Source organism: Plecotus auritus, assembly GCF_963455305.1.
Source record: "Plecotus auritus genome assembly, chromosome: 3".
Lineage (NCBI taxonomy): Eukaryota > Metazoa > Chordata > Mammalia > Chiroptera > Vespertilionidae > Plecotus > Plecotus auritus.
In genome coordinates this window covers 124546549-124567686 of record NC_137772.1, presented here as the reverse complement: position 1 = coordinate 124567686, position 21138 = coordinate 124546549, and the positions used below count along the sequence as shown (strand labels likewise).

Below are 21138 nucleotides of genomic sequence, written 5' to 3'. Positions count from 1 at the left end.
CCAACCACTTCCTGGCCCAGCTCCTATCTCTATTAAGTATTTACTACACTGCATTTTAAATGTCTGTTTCCATGTCTATTCCCCAGGAAAATCAAAACATCTCAAGGATAGGGAAATGCATTTCTCGTCTGTAGCTCTAGATTCTAGTACCAAACAAATGCTCAACTAATATTTAATGATTGAATTGCAAGCAATCAACAAACATTAAAATGATTTATAAAAAAGTCACAATTTTAAAATTGCTTCTTAGATAAAACTGAGTGTAAGGAAAAAGATGCAAATGAAACAGCAACTCAAATCTCAAGGTAAACATGGATATTCTGAACAGACATATCAGGACAGCAGTGCACAATATTTAAAATCTAGATTACTGCAGAACTTCAAGGTTGTCGGACTATGGCACTGAATGTACATAACATATGAAACTTTATCACCTCCCTCCTTAAAATCCTTCAATGGCTTTTTAAAGATAAAGCCTCATCTTTAATCTGGTGCACAAGGGCCTCCATAATAAACTTGGCTCCATCTTACAGCCTCAGCTCACACTACTCTCTCCCTTACTTCAGCCACATAGACCTTCTTTCCCACTTCAGTTTTTGCATAAGCAAATCTGCCAGTAATATCCTTTCATATACTTTGCTACTTCAAACTAGTTCACTCTTATTCTTTGGCTATCAGCCTGAGGATTCCTTCCTTAAGTTAGCTCCATCATTTGGTGACAGAGGATGAGTCCATCATGTTATATTTGTTAGGCAATACCATTACAGGATTATGGGTCCTTTAAGAATATATATATATAAATTTCCGTCCTCAACTGAGGGCATTTTCTTTGGATTTTAGAGAGATAAAGTGTGTGTGTGGGGGGAGGGGGGCGGGGGGACATTGATGTGAGAAACATGTATAGTTGCCTCCTGCATAGGTCCCCACTGGGGCCAGGGATGGAACCCACAACCTAGGTATGTGCCCTGACTGGGAATTGAACCTGCCATGTAGGGAACTACACTCCTACCGAGCCATGCCAGCCATGCTCCTTGGGCATATTTTTATAAATTCTTCTCTGTCTTGCTTTCTTCACCAGCAAAATTGAAGTAATAGTAGTACCCACTTCAAAAGATTAAGGGTTTAAAGGAAATAGTTCACTTAAAGCACTTATAACTCTTACAATAGAGTAAGAGTCCAATATATGCCAGTAATTTTCGTACTTAATTCGTTTTCACCCTTCCCATCCCCAACAGTTCCTCAGCTCCAGTAGCCCAGGAACCACATCAGCCTGGGTCGTTTGTTTTCTTAGCCTCAGCACAGGGTCCTGAACATGGCAGGCTTTCAATACATGATTTTAAACCACAACTTAAAAAGCCTGTGTTCCAGTTTTGCCTTACTTGTTGAACGACTGCAGGCTACTCACTCATCCCATCTATGCCTGGTGTACCCTCATGAAAAACAGTATCTATCCAAGAGGTGTTGTATTAAATAAGACGCTGCATCCTCCGAAGCACGGCGCTCAACGTCAGCTGCACGAACGTTTGGTGTTTATTATACCAGAGCGGAGGTCCGGGCTTCCCTCCCGGGGCACACCGGGTCCCGGCCCGCCCTCCTCGCAGTCACACCCTCACTGCGCTCTGGGTCCCGGTCCCCCGGGACTGCGAGCGTGGGAGCCCGGGCCCCGCGCGGGTCCCTCCCGGCGACCCGCAGCCTCCTTCCTTCCTCGCCCGGACGGACGCACTTCCGGCGGATGGGGAGGAGGGGGGAGCAACCCCGGAAACGGAAGTGAGCGGCGGGGCGGGCTGACGCTACCGGGCTCGAGAGACTGTTTGCAGAGTGAGCTAAAGATGGTGAGTGGACCCCCAAGTGACCCGAGTTCCCGGCGAGCTTGGGGCCGTGGCCCGGCGGGACCAGGCCACCGCCTCCCAGCCGGTCCCCGGTGCGGCGTCTGTGGCAGGAGGATGAGACTGGCCTGGGCCACCGGGATCTGTTGAGTCATAGGGTTGGGCGTTCGTGGCTGTCGCGCGGGCCGGACTCCGGTGCAGGCCCCGCGGCTAGTGCTTCGGCTTCATCCTTTTCCAGCACCTTCTGTTCTTTCGGTTTTTGTCCTCCTGTCCCCTAGCAGACCCCGACCCCTTCCTTGTAGTTGGCGCGAAACTGGAAATGACATATCGAAAGTGCAACCTCTGTGTGTGGCGTTGCCGGCTGCCCGTCCCCAGAGGGGAGAACCTTTGGGAGCCCAGATTCTCCTCTCCCCCCGCGACCCTTTGGACTGACTTCATAACAAACCCACAACTATAGGGCTCATTTTTATCACTCAGCTTTACTCTACAAACGTTTTTGGGAGCATGTGTTATGCCAGATGTTGGAGGGGAAAAAGCCAAGCAGTTGCTACTTCCCATTTGTCAGTATTGTTAGTGCATCTCCTCCACCCCCTTCCCCTTTCTCTTTCTCTCTTTTTAACTTAAAAGTTGTGATGTTTGGAAAAGTCCCTGAATCACCAGCCTCTGTTACGAGTACCACGACTAGATTTAGAAAATTGCTGATCATTGTAAAGAGGTTTTAAAAACACTCAAGTGTATCTAGTGATAGTTAATTTTTTATAGATTTGTTTTCCTCTGCTACTTAATTAGAAATATCAATTACTAATCCTGATATTTTACAGAAGGTAATTGAGAAGATGATTACAGTAGAATACAGAGATCATAATTCCCTGTTTCTTTGTGCATAATAGAAACTTTCCTTTTGTCACTACAGTGAAGCAATCTGGGAGGAGGAGAATGTGCAGAAAAGTAACGGGATGTATGTTTGGGAAGGTACTTGGAAAGATGAGTAAACAGGGCCAGAGAGTTGTATGGGTTGATTACAGTTACATAGTAGGTTAATGACAGTCCACACTAGTTCCAGATCCTTTTCCTGATTGACCCCATGCTTTCTGTGTAAGGGAGTTGAAACCTGTTGTGCACATTCTTGAGTTCCAGGGCTAAGGATTTTGGATTTCATTCTTCAGACAAGACTAATGAACCAGTGAAAGGTTTTAAAAGTGTTTGTGGGGGAGATTGTGCTTTAGGAAAACCTTGATAGGCAAAGTTGGAAAATGGGAGAGTGTGTTGGCAGTAAGACCCAGTAGAGTGCTGTGTAAGTTATCCAAGTGTGAGAGCCTGGACTAGGGTGGTAGGTCGAAGAAACCCTGGACAGTATAAAGTACCTGACCAAATAAAATATACTAATGATTTTAGAAATTAATTAAAAAGCTGGTTTCTCAGAATAGTTTCTCCTAGAACAGTATAAGACTGATACCAAACTACCTGTAGCTTTTTTTACATCTTTATGCAGAATTGCATGGATATTGAACTTGAGCAACTAGTGATTTAAAGTCAGCATCTGCCCTAGCTGGTCTGCCTCAGTGGATACAGTGTTGGCCCACAGCAACTGCCTCAGTTGCAGGCTGGATCACAGGCCTTGGTCAGGGCACGTGCAGGAGGCAACCAGTCGATGTGTCTCTCTCACATCAATGTTTCTCTTTGTCTCTGTCTCTTTCCTCCCTTCCACTCTAAAAATCAATGGAAAAATATCCTCGGGTGAGGATTAACAAAACATAAAATCAGCATCTTGTGTTTTACATTTATTACATTTTATTTGCTTGTCTAATCTATCTTCAGACTAAACCCTGGAAGGTAGACATGTATTTTTGGCATATAGCAAGAGTACCTGCCATATAGTAGATGCTTAGCAAATATTTGATGATTAAATATTTTATTATATAAATGTATAGGGTGACAATTTACCAGAACCCTTCAGAAGCTCTCTATCAATATCAGAATAAAACTGAACCTTCTGCCTTACTTGCTTCATCATTTATATTTTTATACCTTTTCTCATGTTCTTTTTTTTCCTGGAATGCCTTTTGATCTGACAGCATTCAGAAATAACTCAGGAATCCTTCCTACCCATAAATTTCATATTCTTGTACCATGTGTGTCACTCTAGTATAATGCTCATTGTGATTATCTAGACTGGGCTCTTTGTGGGCAGAGACCTTATTTTTTTTCTCTCTAGTGCTTAAACCATGATTTTTCCTTAGATGTTCAGTATGGGCTTTTTGAATTTTTTATATTTAATACTGTTTTTTCATTTGTGTTACAGAATACCAGAGGACTTGGATCTCAGCTAAAGGACAGTATTCCAGTTACTGAGTTATCAGCAAGTGGACCTTTTGAAAGTCATGATCTTCTTCGAAAAGGGTATATGGGGGAATTGTGACTTTGACTTTGTTATAATAAACTATTTCTGGAAATTATTTTTCATGATATTCTTTAAATATTTTGCTAGGCCCTAAATATATATTTACTTGGGGGTGGAGGGGAGTGGAGGCTTAGATGTTTTCTATAGCTGAAGAAGTGCCTTATCAGAGTAGTAGGCTAGGGCAGTGGTTGGCAAACTCATTAGTCAACAGAACCAAATATCAACAGTACAACGATTGAAATTTCTTTAGAGAGCCAAGTTTTTTAAACTTAAACTTCTTCTAACGCCACTTCTTCAAAATAGACTCGCGCAGGCTGTGGTATTTTGTGGAAGAGCCACACTCGAGGGGCCAAAGAGCCATATGTGGCTCTCGAGCCGCAGTTTGCTGACCACGGGGTTAGGGCATCCTCCTAGGAGTCGTTACCCAATAACATGATTTAGTAGGATTCTTCACTTTGCTCTTTATAACTTGGAGAACCATTTTATTAACTTATTAACTATTGGAGTGTTTCACTTTATAGCTTTTAGCATACAGTTGTGGTCCTTCTCTCAGTTTCCTTTATGTTTCTATGTTTAGGTTTCTAGGTTTCTATGTTCTTTTTGGCAGGTTGCTTTTCTACTTAATCAAATAATAATGCCCTCCCCACCACATTCTGTGTTTTGAATTTTATATCTAATTTTAAGGTGTTTAGGTTGTACTGTAATGGAATGGCATTCTAATGGTGTCTGGTTACAGACAGAATGCCTCATTATTATCTTTCCATTTTGTAGTGAAAGGTGCAGTATATAGCCTTTGGAATTGGAGATACAATTTGATTTATAGTATAATCAAATTCATAAGGTAGCCAGTAACCAAGTCCTGATGATTTGTTATGTATTTACTAGAGGCCCAGTGCATGAAATTCATGCACTGTCGGTGTGTGTGTGTGTGTGTGTGTGTGTGTGTGTGTGTCCATCCATCCGTCCATCCCTTCAGCCCTGCCTGCGCCCTCTTGCAGTGTGGGACCCCTCGCTCCTTACTGCCCGCCTGCTTGCTGCTCCTTAGTGCTGCCTCTGTGCTCACCAGCTGTGAGCCCGGCTTCTGGCGGAGAGGCGCTCCGCCTGTGGGAGCGCACTGACCACCAGGGGGCAGCTCCTGCATTTAGCGTCTGCCTGGTGGTCAGTGCACGTCATAGCAACTAGTTGTTCCACCGTTCAGTCGATTTGCATATTAGGCTTTTATTATATAGGATTTTTTCTTTCTGATTATACTGTAAGATTACCACGAGCAGGACCATTTTCACATTCCACTTTTAGGATAATAGTTTGTATAAAGTAGCAGTTGCCAACCAGTGTTCCGCGGATCACTGGTGGTCTGTGAGGTCCGAAAGGTTGGCAACTGCTGGATTAAGAAACTCTTTGGAGCAGCGGTCGCCAACTGGTGTTCCGCGGATCACTGGTGGTCTGTGAGGTCTGAAAAGTTGGTGACCGCTAATATAAAGAAAACATCAGTAAATTATTGTGTGATTTCTAAGGTTTCTTTCAGTTCACAAATTCTGTTTTGGACAATAAGATAGTCATCTTTATGTATCTAGTGTAATGAAGACCAGTGGCCTGGTTCTAGCTGTGTATCACCTAACATAGTACTTTGTACATAGAGGTGTTCAGTAAATGTCAAACATGTTGTTTGACATATGTTATTAAAGACACATTAAATATTGAATACACATTGGACCTGAGCAGAAGAGACTTAGATATTTTATGTAATACAAAAGCATGTCATAAGGGTAATAGTGAAAAACATACTTTATGAAATTTCCTCTAGATACCATGCATCATTTAACACCATTTTTTAGAAGGATCTCTCTAGTGAATTGAAATGTGGACCCCAGATATTCATAATAGATGCATTTTAAAACAATTAGCATACAGTAAATTTGACTTTTTAAAATTTGACCTTTTTTCCCCCCTTTTGGTGAGTAGTTATATGAATTTTAATACATGTGTCATTTCCTGTCAAGAGAGAGAAGTTTCATTATTTCCCCCAAAATCCCTTGTGCCATTCCATTGTAGTTATACCTTTGATAGATGTGATTTTAAGCTGTAAGTATTGAGTGATACATAACCTCTCTTTTAAATGTTTATTTTCAGTTTTTCTTGTGTGAAAAATGAACTTTTGCCCAGTCATCCTCTTGAATTATCAGAAAAAAATGTAAGTATGTTAACAGTATATTTTTATCCTCTGGTAGAAAATGCTTTTAATAATAACATTTGTGGTTTTATTTATTCAGATAATTCTGGATGGAGCATTTGACCACAAAGAGTATGGCACCTTATTTTCAATATTTTTGTAGAGTATGCTTTGTTTATCCTTATACTGCTTCACTAAAGTTTCCCTTTCTATACATTCTTCTCTTTTTTAAAAAATATATTTTATTGATTTTTTACAGAGAGGAAGGGAGAGAGATAGAGAGTTAGAAACATTGATGAGAGAGAAACATTGATCAGCTGCCTCCTGCACACTCCCTACTGGGGATGTGCCCGCAACCAAGGTACATGCCCTTAACCGGAATCGAACCTGGGACCCTTCAGTCCACAGGCCAACGTATCCACTGAGCCAAATTGGTTAGGGCTACATTCTTCTCTTTTTTATGGATATTTCTTTTTTTTTTTTTTTTTTTTTTTAATATATTTTATTGATTTTTTACAGAGAGGAAGGGAGAGGGATAGAGAGCTAGAAACATCATCAGCTGCCTCCTGCACACCCCCTACCGGGGACATGCCCGCAACCAAGGTACATGCCCTTGACCGGAATCGAACCCGGGACCTTTCAGTCCGCAGGCCGACGCTCTATCCACTGAGCCAAACCGGTTTCGGCGGATATTTCTAAAGGTCAGTCTACCTCTCCATTCCTCTTTTTTATTTTTTTTTCATTTTATGATCCCATTTTAAATTTTTCTCCTGCCATTTTTTGATGGAGACCTCCAAGTCCCTATCTCTAGCCTTGACTTCTTTCTCAAACCTTGCTTCTCCAAGTTACAGAGGGACATATCCACTTACTAGGCACAGTATGTACACAGATGAATATGACATAATCCCTAACCTTAAGGGGTTGAAAATTTAAATAGGAGGATAAGTAGTGGATTGGGGCTCCATAAGATGCTTAGAGGACCAAGAATGACGCACCACCTGTGCTTAGCGATTGTGGAAGGCTTTATTGAGGAGGGGACATTAGAATAGTTTTAGGCCAATATTCTCCAGTTAAGTAGATGGGGAAAGGTCATTATCAAAGAGCATGTAGCCTGTACAGATATTCTTTAGGCAGTATAGAGCAGCGGTCGCCAACCAGGTCCACGAGGTCCAAAAGGTTGGCAACTGCTGGTTTAAGGAAGCTTTTGGAGCAGTGGATGCCAACCTGTGGTCCGTGAGGTCTGAAAGGTTGGCCACTGCTGGTATAGAGGGCTTTTAAATACACTTTCAGAGCAAGAAGAAAGCATTACTATTTGGGGAACATGGTGTACTGTCACCCAGAAAGCTGACCTATTCCATATTTTCTTTCTTCCTCTTTAGTAAGAGAAAAGATCTTTGTGTAAGAAACATTAGAACAAATAATTTGATGGTGAAATTGAAGTTTCAATTAGATGAGAAAACAAAATGTCTCTTAGTTTAAGTGCATTCTAGTTTCATGCTCAGAAGTTGTAAGAAGATTGTCAGAGATGAGACTAACCATGGAAGGCGTGTAAACTAACCATGGAAGAAGAAAACTGATAAGGATAGCTAATTTTAGTGAATTAGTGAACTACATCAGATGACAAAATAGATCAAAGGACTAAGCCAAAAGTCAAAAAACCACTTACACAGGGGAATGTGAAATTTTGCATTTGGGTTCAAAAAATGAAATTATAAACATTCAGATGGGGTAAATAGACTTGGTACATAAAACTTGACTATGGTTATTATAAGCCAGCAGATTATGTTAGCCACTGAAAAGAACAGTTAATGCAATCTTGGACTTTATTAATAATAAATGGAGCTCAAATCAAGGGAGATTATACCCTTCATTATCCTAAGTATTAATTTGGTTATTAGATGTGGAATATTGGTTTAGTTTTGAGCAATATATGTTAAGAGAAACTTTGAGACATCTGAGTGAGACTGGCCAAAATGGTGAAGAGTCTAAAAATTTGTAGATCTTTTGAGACTCAGCTTATACCTATTGACTCTATGTTGTCTTAATAACTTAACCAGCTTAATGGCAGTTTCTCCCTTGAAATTCTATGGCACTTATCCACTAGGAGGCCCGGTGCACGAAATGTGTGCACTCGGGGGTGGGGGTCTCTCAGCTTGGCCTGCGCCCTCTCGCAGTCCGGGAACCCTCGGGGGATGTTCGACTGATGGCGGGGAGCAGGCCTTAAGCCTGCGGTCAGACATCCTTAGCGCTGCCGCTGAGGTGGGAGAGGCTCCTGCCACCACCGTTGTGCTCGCCAGTCATGAGCCTGGCTTCTGGCTGAGCAGCACTCCCCCGGTGGGAGCGCACTGACCTCCAAGGGGCAGCTCCTGCGTTGAGCGTCTGCCCCTGGTGGTCAGTGCGCATCATAGCGACCGGTCGTTCTGTTCAGTTGATTTGCATATTAGCCTTTCATTATATAGGATTGTAAGTCCTTTAGCATGGGTTGTGTAATTAAACTATATAGAAGTTTAAATGCTTGGCATTATATTCCTTACTAGCTAAGTAAACTTGGGCAAGTAGCTTAATCTCTCTAAGTCTTGGTTTCCTTCCTTATCAGTAAAGTGGAGTTATATAGCCCATCCCTCAGCATATGCTGGCTTATAGTAGCTCTCCATGATTGGAACTACAGTGGTGAAAGTGAAGAAGATGACCATTATCTGTACTAGTGGTTCTCAACTAGGGATGTTTTTTGCCCCCCAGGGGACATTTGGTAGTTTCTGGTTGTCACAAGTGGTATCTGGGGGAAGGTTCCTAGGTACTGGCATCTATTGGGTAAAGGCCAGGGATGCTGATAAACATCCTACAATGCACAGGACAGTCTACACCCACTGCAACAAAGAATTACCTGGCCCAAGATGTTAATAGTGCCGAGTTGAGAAGCCCTGATCTATGTGTAATATCTTCCCAACTAGATTATATAACATATATATATAGTCTGTCTCCAGAGTAAACTATTTTTTCTGTTTTATTGTTTATTGCCATAGAGTCTTAATTTTAATTTTGCATATGGTTGCAAATAATTAGATAATGTTGATTGGTAATTGCAGTTTGATAACACATTACAAGGTAGGTATATTTATCAAAGTTTATCAATTGAACTTTTCTACATAAAATTCTATTAAGAGGATAACTCAATATTTTTTAAAGATATATTTTTATTGATTTCAGACAGAAGGGAGAGGGAACGAAATATCAATGATAAAAGAGAATCATTGATCAGTTGCCTCCTGCATGTGCATTTCCTACCCCCAACTCCCCCAGGGATGGAGCCCAAAACCCAGGTATGTGCCCAGAATCAAACCTACTGGTTCATAGGTCAAAGTTCAACCACTGAGCCATACCAGCCGGGCAGCATAACTCAATATTTAAAGGAGACCCTTCAAGTGGAATTTCAGGTCATATATTCATAATAAAATATTTCAGATTTTCCCTAAATGTGGACCAAAATTTGGACCATCCATCAGAATTTTGCCGTTAAGCTAAAGTAATTAAAAACCATATTGCTAGATATCTTACCTTCAAACTTCTTATATATGGCCCCCAGATCATGCCCCAAGTGATTACTAATCTCTTAATAGATTTTTGAGTTACCTTTTTTACTGAGGACTTAAAAAATCTTAAAAAGAGTACAGTGTAGTAAAAAGTCACAGATGTCACTTTACCTCATTAGCTCAGACAGATCTCTGCAGCTGTCTGTTTGCATGTCATAAACACTGTTTTTAAGAGCCATTTTGGGAAACTATGTTTTAGAATCCAAAAATCAAATTGATTCCTTTTGCCTGAAATACATTGAATTGTGATAAAAGTTTTTTAGAAATAATAAAATCATGGTTCAAAAAAAAAAATTGCTTAGTTATACCCAATACAAATTGTTCAGAGATTTGGGTTCCTCTTTCCCCCGCCAAGAATCAGTTATTTCCAAAAGTGGATTCAAACATTGTAGTTTCATTAACAGGGAGGTGTAATGGATCTGATTATTTCTTTATGAAATCTTTTGAGATAAGCACTTTCGTACTTGGAAATTCACTATTAATTTTTCTCACTGTATGTAACTGTTTTTGGATCTCAGATTATTTATACCCTTCCTTTGCTCTACCAGTTTTGTGGTAATTATAACCAAAGGTACTGAACTGTTACTATGCTTTGTGAATATACTTCTGCAATGTGAAAGATATTCTTTAATTTATTAGTTTTGTAAATCCAAACTTTAAGTGATAATTTTACACTGGTGAAGTATACCTGCATGCTGGATAAAATATAGACATATATATCTGAATATTTGTTCAAGAAATTAGTAAAAGTATTTTGTTTTTATTTCAGTTATGGGTATTAAAACTCTTCATCTAAGTATTGTGTTACATGTGTATCAGTGCTAACTGTTTTGAATGCAGAATGTTGAGTGTACCATTTTCAATTATATTGCTGCCCTGGCCAGGTGGTTCAGTTGGTTGGAGAATCGTCCTGTGCACTAAAAGGTAATGGGTTTGATTCCCAGTCAGGGCACATACCTAGGTTGAGGGTTCGATCCCTGGTCTGGGAGTATACAGAAGGCAACCATCAATGTTTCTCTCTCTTTGGTTTTCTCTCTCTCTCTCTCTAAAAATCAATAAAAAAAAAATGGGTTAGGATTTAAAATAACTAAAAATACAATTACATTGCTGTCTTATGTAGTTCCAGCTCAACCAAGATAAAATGAATTTTTCCACACTGAGAAACATCCAGGGTCTATTTGCTCCACTAAAATTGCAAATGGAATTCAAGGCAGTGCAACAGGTGAGTGTATGTGTGTCAGTTATGTATGTATCCCACATGTGTGTTGATACTGATTGGAATGACTCTTCTATTTTAATAACAGCTGTACAAACCTGACCTTCTCCCCTACAATCTATTCTACTTTCCCCCTTTTAGGACATGACCTCGATTCCTATTTTATATAGAAAAGAAAACCAAAAACCATTAAATGGAAAACTTCAAATTATGGGCTCAGTGTCTGAAAACCTAATTGCATCCAGTTTCATGTTTTTTCTTTTGGAGGGTTGAATTTGAGATGCCTGTGGGACTATCCAAGTAGAACTGTCAAGTAGGCATTTTTGTAGATACCTGAGTATACCTGTTGCTTAGGAGTAAGATCTTTAGAAATGGCCTTCCAAGAATGTAAGAACTGTCCCCCACGTTCTGGAATTGTCACGTCACACTACTTCAGGGACTTCCTTTTTTGTGGATCCTTTCCATAGCTGATTATCTCCAGCCTCTCTCTGCTTGCTGGAGCACAGCAGCTTTTACATATATTTGAACCTCTGTCTTTTAAAACAAAGCACAAATTGTATCAATCTCAAATTCCTTTATAGCAACTTGTCTCTGACTAAGTATGCTTTTGCAAGTTGAGCTTAAAAAAGTTGTCTACATAGCTCTGGCAAGTGTAGGTCAGTGATTGTCAGTCTATGAACCAGGCAGTCACAGTTCCTCGTCAGGGTGCATGTCCAGGTTGCTGGCTTGATTCCTAGTCAGGACACATGCCTGGGTTGCTGGCTCTTTCCCTGGTGGGGGCATGCAGAAAGCAGCTGATCAACGATTCTCTCTCATCATTGATGTTTCTATCTCTCCCTCTCCCTTCCTGTCTGAAATCAATAAAGATATATATATTCTTTTAAAGTTGCCTACATTGCTACATATGCTCATGTTCACTCAATCTACGATTCTCTGGCTCTCATCACACACACCACAGAAACTGCTCGTGAGCAGTGGACATTGTTATGCCCTCGTTTTGCTGACCTCCCTGTGGTATGCAACACTAATGTCGCCTGCCTTCTCGCCTTGGCTTTAGCACACTGTTCTTTCCTGATGTTCTCCTCCTCTCTGAAGCCTCATTCTTAGCTGTTGCTATAGAAATTCCTTTTGTTTATTTGGTTCCCTGAAATATCAGTTTTGTTAGTACCCATTTCTAGTCCTCTCCTCATCTTATTTCCCATCTATTTCTATGATTTTAGTTATCATTGAGCTATAAACCTATAGGCTTCTCCAGTTGGGAATCCCCCAGGCACTTCAAATTTCACTCAAGTACAGAATAACTCATTGTTTCTCACATACTCCTTATTATATATGAACAGAGATTTTCCCTAAGGTAGAAATTGGAACATTAGCCTTGATTATCTCACCTAGCACCTTACCCGCCACCCCCACCCTCCAACATCCAGTCAGTTACCTCTTTTTACCGTTGCAGCTGCGTGGGGTCTGACCCTGACTATGCTTAATCAGCATTATGGCAACACCCACCCCTGCTGCTTACCACTCCACACTCTAGCCAGAATAATCTTTGTGAAACATAAATCTGATCATGTCACTACCCTCACTTTGCCCTAAAAGTGGGTAAAACCCACTTCCTTAATGTGGCTCTGGTCATGAATTGCCTTCTCCTTGCTCTTCACCATGCTCCATCGCCTCCTCAGCTACTTGCATTATCCTGACTAATTTTGTGCTTTCTCCTTTGGCTTTTGCACATGTTCTTTCTGCTATGGTGGATTCCTTTCTCTCACCTGGCTGAAATTGTGTCTTTTTCAATAGATCCTATTAATGCCATCACTGTCATTCTAAAAGCTGTTTTAGAATTTTTCCAAGGATAAAGCTCTAAAAGAGCATTTATGGCTTTACATCAGAATAACCTGGATGTCACTCTTGGCTCCACCACCTACTAGTCTTGAGAACTTAGAGACCTTTTTCAACCTTAAGTCATGTGTTTGATTTTAATGTGAAATAGAGTTAGCAGTGAGAACAGTTTGGAGTTATTAGGATTATTTTGCAGATCAAATGAAATACATGCTTTTGCACAAAATTGTTAAATTTTTTTTATGCTCCTACTACTCATATTCCAGCTACATATTGCTGATATTTTGGGCCTAAGCTTTTAACGCCATTTAATCCAAAAATCTTTGTTCGGGATTTTGGTTCTTGTGGTCTGATCCCTATATTATTGCAGTTCTTGCTTGTCGGGATGTATAACCACTGCCTGCTCATCCCTACGTTTGATGCTTTCTCAGGGTTATATCTCTGGTCAAATTGTACCTACCATCCCCCTTACTGTCTGGTTTAATTTACAGGCTTCATTTCTGTTTTTTCCTCTTCTTTTTATATCCCCCACCACACTATTTTTTTTTCTAGTTTTGATAAGCTAGAGAAATTATTCCATATCACAAAGAAATAACTATAGGCCATTAGTAATTAAAAAGATTTTTAGTCTGCATATATTTATTTTTGTTTTTAATTTATCTTTATTGTTGAAAGTATTACCTTTGTATTTTTTTCCCCATTGATCCCCTCCACCCTGCACCCTGCATATATTTTTCTTGGGTGGAAAAAAGTATTAACTGTCTCCTTATATTCTGAAGTTATTACTTTAAAATACTAGTATTATTTAGTTACTGACCATCTATTACTTTTTTGGTATTCTTTCGGCAATATCCAAAATTGTCTGCATTGATTCAAATTATAACTGCCAGACAATTGACGAAGAACAGAAAAATTGAAAATTTGGTTTGGCTACGTTAAGGTTTGTTGAGTACCAGCTATGTGCCACCATACTACAAGTTTGAGAGGGAGATGGTGTAATCCTATTTCACAGACAAGGAAACAGGTTTAGACAGATGAGGTAACTTATGCAAAGCCCTAGGATTGGTGAGTAGTTAGAGTCATAATTGGAATCCGGATCTCTCTGACTCCATGCCCGGACTTTCTCCACTATACTTAGGTACACGAATGTGGTATACTTAACACTTGAAAAAGTAGATAACACTCATTCAAAATAGTATTGTGTGTTTTAAAGGCCCCACAAATGAGTTTGATCTACCTTTCCGATTATCACTACTGTTTGAAAGGGTCATAACTTACCTTTGTATTATAAGCAATACAGAATGTACAAAATGAAGTAATCAGTTTACTAAGTAAAATAATGCTGTCCCTGAGTTGGAATTTCTTCAGGGATTTGATCATCCTACCTTTATTAGAAACTAGATATAGTGTTAGGCTCTGGGATTTGGCATTTCATCAGATGGTATATGCAGTGCTTGTCCTGAGCAGAAGCAAAGCCCCCAAATATGTGCAAACCTGACAGGATTATAAAAGTACAATTTCAGTGTCTACATATTTTGAGGAATTTTTAAAAACTGGGTTTGGACCTAAAATATGAATGGTTTATTTTCCTCCACACTGGTTAAATTAACACTTAGTTTTGTGGATTTTACAAATAAAGAATGAAAAACATAAAATTAGATTATACATTCCCCCCACCTTTTTTTTTTTCTCTGATCTTGCCCTTTCATACTTTTCCCAAAGGTTCAGCGTCTTCCATTTCTTCCAAGCTCAAACCTTTCACTGGATATTTTGAGGGGTAATGATGAGACTATTGGATTTGAAGATATTCTTAATGGTAAGCAACTTTTTCTAGAACCCAATAATGTGCAAGGCAGCAGCAGCAAACAAAACCCAGCATCCTAGTCCTCATGAGGCTGGCTGTTGATTGGATTCACGTGTTAGTCACTGCAGTAAGGTACAATTTAATGGTAATAATTTTTTTTTAACTGGTTTTAAAAGTGAAAATTTTTTGTGGAGTTCTGAGGCTATAATCATGTCATTCATTTCCTCTCCTGAGGATAAAATCTAATATATGAATCTAATACAATATACTTAAGGTAATGTAAACAATATTGTTGTTTCAGTGTTCTCATTTGTGGGCTATGACTAGTTTTTAAAACAACTAAAAAAATAAAAGTTTTCTTTAAAGAATATCTGCCACCCCCCAAATAATTGTTTTGCTTTTATAGATGGTGAGTAGGAAAGAAGACTATCATCTTTAACAAAATTCCCTGCATAATTGTATTAGTAAGAGATACATAACTTTTCAGTAAGAACAACACATGCATCCTCTATTAATTATAGCATCCTCTATTTTTTTCTGGTTCTGAGGAAGGTAAACAAATATAATTCTGTCTAGTATTGCTTCTACTCACTATGCTTCAGCAGTTCAGGAGAAATGCAAAACCCAACAGGATTAAATTATACTAGTTTTGCTTGACTGCTGATGTCCGGTAAGGAAATGCTGTGGACACAAAAGAAGTCTAGTGAACCTCCTCTGCGAATCTTCCCTGAGGGAGCGTTTTTAAATGATGGGGCCTGGAATTCCTAAGCTTTGACATTAAATTTGGACCTCATTTAAAATCAGTAAGGTGATAGTTCAAGTCTATATATTCTTATCTTTTAACTAGTTATAAGTGCATTCATTTAAAAGTCAGCTTCTGTGATTCTGTGTAAAGAAGGGAGTGGAATTTACTGAGCATTTATTCAGCAGTCAAATACATGTGTCAGGCTCTTGGCTAGGCTCTGAATATAGTGGTAAAAAAACCATTTATTTTCTAATGAGGGAGGTAAACATTAAACAGATAAAACACAAACTTGTGATTACATTCTAGGAATAAAAAGGATAGGGATAGAGTTGTTTATTTTTTTATGGTAGAAGAGGCAGGCACCTCTGCGAATATGACACATAAGTTGATTCCTAAAAGATATTTCATCTATAAGGAGAGGAAAGAATATGTCAGGGAGAAGAAGCAGTTATGCTCAGGGTCTTCTACCTGAGAACAGCTGAAATACTCTGAAGGGTTTATGATGCTTATCCTGCTTACAAGCTAACAAGCCTGCCATAGTTTCAGGGATACTGGCAGAAGACAAGACTCCTAGAGACAAAGGATAATTTATCACAGCAGTAGCAGTAGCCAGAGTATCACCTTTTCTGTTGGTGTCCTGAGCCCCAGTTTCCACCAGACAGCAAGAAGAGGGTCAGATGATGCCTGCATATACTGTGTATTTTGTTACAGGAAGAGGAACCCACCCCAGGTCAGGGCACCTGAATCTTTGTAATAGGCAATCAGTCTGCCTGTTCTATACTCCAGGGGAGACAAGATCTGTGTTCTGAGGCTGTTTACTTTAGAAATAGCCTTGGAAAGAGTCTAGAACAAAGGCAAGCTGTGCATCTGCCTCCAAGACTTAAGAATCATGAGAGATCTATAGAGAATTGTCTCCCAATGCACATATGAATATGTTAAGCAGGCCCATGTGGCTGGAATGTTTTGGGAAAGGTAGAAAGTGGAATGAGGTCAGCTTGAAAAGCTAGGAGGAGCCAGAGCTTTGTAGAAGTTGATTGAGAATGCAATGGAAAGCCATTGAATGCTTTTAATCAGTGATGTGATATAATTTCACATTTAAAAAGTTTACTATCTTGTGGACATCTTTTTGTATTCATCCTGCATCTCTCTAAGGTAGATATGAGCTGGAAAGATCCCCTGATTAGGTAGGTGATTTTTGTCAGGATGAGACCACTGCATGGCACTTTGGGTAATTTCCCCTTTGTGGGAACTGTGACTGCACAATATGGCAGTTTATGGCTTTACCCTAGGACCTTGCCTCTGCTGTGCTTAGAATATCACCTCCCCCCTCATTTTCAGATCCCAGTTTAAATGTTACTGCTTTGGTGAGGCCTTCCTTGACTATCCAGTCTAGAGTCTAAAGTCGTCCCCATTCACTCTGTCACCTCACTTTAATTCTTTGCACAGCAATTATCTGGTATTTTTCTTCTTTGTTGTTTCAACTTAAATACAAACCTGTGAGAGCTGGGGCCTTTGAAGTGCTTGAACCCTAGTAAGTGTTGCAAGCTCTTGCTCATCACATTCTCATCAGCTGACCCAGGAGGAATTTTTATGTCTACAATGAGGGAGTGGTTTGTTAATCTGAACTCTGAGGACTGTTAAACCCAGTGGAAATCTGTGTATTTCTCCAGTTTATGTTTTGTAATGTGTTGGAGGCTATGAGGGCATTGCTCACTCATCTGTGAAGTTCTTGGCCAAGAACAATCTGTACATTTTACAAGGAAGGGAAGGGCATGTGAGGAGGGCAAGAGTAAAGTAAAATATAGGCTCTTCCTTAATGCTGAAAGGGGCCTTCCATTCAGTGTAGACCCTCACTCACTTTAAGATAAGTAACTGAGCCAGAGGCTCGGTCCTGCCCAGAGTCTCACAGCGAGCTCATGGCATAGCAGGCACTGGAAACACAGGCCAGTGCCTTTCTCACGTGGTATGCTGTCTTCAGGGGCAAGTTATTTATTTAACAAGTACATATTTTATTAAAGTCAAAAGCTTAAAACAAAGTTTAAAGGAAATTGTAGTTATCTAAATGACTATATTGTTTGTTTATAAATTTAAAATAATATAGCCCAAACTCAGGTCCTCCGTATTTACTCATTTCTCTCCCTCATTCTCTGGTTACCTGCTATTATTCGTGTATGCCCTCCTGCGTATCTTCATACAAACATGTTGTCAGAAAATATTTGGCATTGTTTATTTTTTAGCATTGGCATAATACTGTGTGTCTTACAGTATGCATTTATTGATGTGTGCTTCTGTTTTTCTCATTAACACAAAGCAGGACTACAGCAGATATCTTTGCTTATTCTTTCTACTCATGTGCAAACATTTAAGTTAAGATTTTGAATGTCTGCTATATACCTAGCAGTTTATTAGTAATTGTAGCAGTTTTAGTTGTTCCTAAGGCTGTTTTGTTGAGTGACAACTGTGGAGAATCAAGATTAGATTGCTGAATTGATACAGTCTGCATAATCTCCAATCTCTTAGGAGACCCAGTGAGGAACATCCAAATTGATCAGTTAACTCTTGGTAATCATTATTTTAATATGAACGGATACTTACATTTACAAACTGATTTTACCGTTTTTGGGGGGTTTATTCTGTTTCTGTTTCTATTCCTATGTTGAGTAGGAGGTAAAAAAGAAAATAGGCTTTATTTGTTTCTAGGAAGCTTACTTTTCATATTAATTTTAACAGCTGTTTTATGTGCATTATGACTGTTACAATTTTTGTCTGACTCATCCATAAAAACAAGAGAGTGAAGATTGTTAAGATTTTCTTGCTCTAGAATTCTAATTTATGATTGTGTGTATGTTTGTGCATGCAACAGAGCACAAAACAATAGAGAAAATGTTTTTGCAATTTAGATTAAGAGATTGCCTCATCTCTTAATTAGAGCTTGTTCCTAGAGGCATCTGGAAAGCCAAAGGAGTTCTTGGCTTCTTTACAGTCAGTCCCTCCCCACTCTTGGCCCCAGGCAACACTACTGGTCTGTTTTCTGTCCCTTGAGATTAATTTCACTTGTTCTAGATTTTCATGTGAGTGTAATCACTTAATTTATCTTGTTTTGAGCATCTTTAATATGTGTTTCTGTTTGTTTTCAGACCCATCTCAAAGTGAACTAATGGGAGAACCACACTTGATGGTGGAATATAAACTTGGTTTACTGTAATGCACTGAGCTGACCATGGAAATGGAGGGGCTACATCTTGTTTATAGTCATTTTTGCTATAATTTTATGTATACAACATTAAAAGTACTGACACATGAGAATTTTAGCCTACATAGTATCATCATTGGAAATTATTTGTGTCTTTGATTTACGTCCATGTGAGAGTTGAAGGCACTAGAGATGATTTTAAAACTCCTGAATTATATTGAAACAATAACCTTCTGTATCTTTAAAAAAATTGTTGCTAATCCTATCTAATAAAAGAGTAATATGCAAATTAACCATTACTCCGCTATACTCACAAGCCACGCCCATGAGCCAATCAGGAGCGAATATGCAAATAAACCCAACCTAGATGGCTACGGCCACAGAGAGCAGGAGGGAGGCTTGGGTTTCCCTGGAGATGGAGGAAGCCAAGCTTTACGCCTGCCCTTGCCAGCCTAGGCCTCCACTCAAGGCTACAAAGTTTCAATGATAGAAGATAAATAATCCCAAACAGAAATGGCGGCAGCCACGGAGCTGGAAAGAGCAGGAGGCTAGGGGTGCCCTGGGCGATGGAGGAAGCCAAGCTTTCCGCACACCCTGGCCAGCCCAGGCCTCCGCTTAAGGCTATAAAGTTTCAATTATAGAAGATACATAAATTCCCAAAAAATGGCTGCTGCCACGGAGCAAGCAGAAGGCTTGGCTCCGCTCCAGGCTACAAAGTTTCAATTGTAAAAGATAAATAAACCCCAGATACCAGGGCCTCTGTTTGGGTCACCAGGGGGTGTGGCCAGCCCGCAAACCACCACAGGCCCCTCGCCCAGGCTGCTTCACGCCCAAGGGAACCCCCACCCTGATCCGGGACACCCTTCGGGGCAAACCAGCTGGCCCCCACCTGTGCACCAGGCCTCTATCCTATCTAATAAAAGAGTAATATGCAGATTGACCATCATTCTAACACACAAGATGGCTGCCCCCATGTGGACACAAGATGGCCACCACAAGTTGGCCAGCAGGGGAGGGCAGTTGGGAGGGACCAGGCCTGCAAGGGAGGGAAGTTGGGGGCAATCAAGCCTGCAGGGTAGGGCAGTTAGGGGGTGACCAAGCCGGCAGAGGAGGGAAGTTGGGGGCGACCAGGCCTGCAGGGAAAGGCAGTTGGGAGGGACCCAGGCCTGCAGGGGAGAGCAGTTGGGGGGGGGGGGGGGGGACCAGGCCTGCAGGGGAGGCAGTTAGGGGTGACCAGGCCTGCAGGGGATGGCAGTTAAGCATCAATCAGGCTGGCAGGGGAGTGGTTAGGGGGTGATCAGGCTGGCAGGCAGAAGCGGTTAGGGGCAATCCGGAAGGCAGGCAGGCGAGCAGTTGGGAGCCAGCAGTCCTGGATTGTGAGAGGGATGTCCGACTGCCCGTTTAGGCCCGATCCCACTGGGATTGGGCTTAAATGGGCAGTCGGACATCCCTCAAGGGGTCCCAGATTGGAGAGGGTGCAGGCTGGGCTGAGGGACACCCCCCTCCCGCGTGCACGAATTACATGCACCGGGCCTCTAGTGAATATTATACAACTGACAACAGGTTCCAGTTTAACCTATTTCCTAGGCATTCCATAAATTGAATTTTGAATAACGATTATCATTATTTGAGTCCTTAGTCTTCATAACCCTTTCAGAGTAAACACCTGTAATTGATTTCAGTGATAACACTTCAAATTAAGTGCAAAATCAGATATATATATTTTACCTTGTTTCCATAGCCCAGTGGTCGGCAAACTCATTAGTCAACAGAGCCAAATATCAACAGTACACGATTGAAATTTCTTTTGAGAGCCAAATTTTTTAAACTTAACCTTCTTCTAATGCCACTTCTTCAAAATAGACTTGCCCAGGCCGTGGTATTTTGTGGAAGAGCCACACTCAAGGGGCCAAAGAGCCACATGTGGCTCGCAAGCCACATTTGCCAACCACAGCCATAGCCCATTAGTACCCATAAGAGTAATATTTGAGGTCTAGCTGGTTTGGCTTTAGTCGGCCTGCAGTTCCATTCTGGTCAAGGGTACATGCCTGGGTACTGGGCTCGATCCCCAGTAGGGGGTATGCATGAGGCAGCCAATTGATGATTCTCTTTCATTATTGATATTTCTCTCCCTCTCCCTTCCTCTCTGAAATCAATAAAAATAAATTTTCTAAAAAGGAAGAGTATCTGTGCCTGACCAGCATGGCTCAGTGGTTGAGCGTCGACCTATGAGCCCGAATGTCATGAATCAATTCCCGGTCAGGGCACATGGCCTGTTGCAGGCTCCATCCCCAGTGTGGAGCATGCAGGAGGCAGCGGATCAGTGATTCTCATCATTGATGTTTTATCTCCCTTCT

At 40.7% G+C, this 21138-nt stretch overlaps 1 protein-coding gene across 1 annotated transcript; it reads left to right on the top strand.

Moving 5' to 3' along the window:
- The first annotated feature begins 1605 nt into the window (after window positions 1–1605).
- POMP (proteasome maturation protein) lies at window positions 1606–19714 on the top strand. The gene is made up of 6 exons (XM_080660596.1): window positions 1606–1832; window positions 4129–4226; window positions 6358–6418; window positions 11108–11209; window positions 14762–14855; window positions 18726–19714. Exons 1-6 carry the CDS (start codon window positions 1830–1832, stop codon window positions 18791–18793), a joined length of 426 nt encoding a protein of 141 aa, XP_080516722.1. The 5' UTR covers window positions 1606–1829; the 3' UTR covers window positions 18794–19714.
- Window positions 19715–21138: the final 1424 nt, after the last annotated feature.

Excerpts from the sequence above, each read along its gene's own strand:
- POMP (XM_080660596.1), top strand. Across the intron at positions 4,227-6,357 it reads CATGATCTTCTTCGAAAAGG|TTTTTCTTGTGTGAAAAATG; the intron begins GTATATGGGGGA and ends GTTTATTTTCAG. Across the intron at positions 14,856-18,725 it reads ATTTGAAGATATTCTTAATG|ACCCATCTCAAAGTGAACTA; the intron begins GTAAGCAACTTT and ends GTTTGTTTTCAG.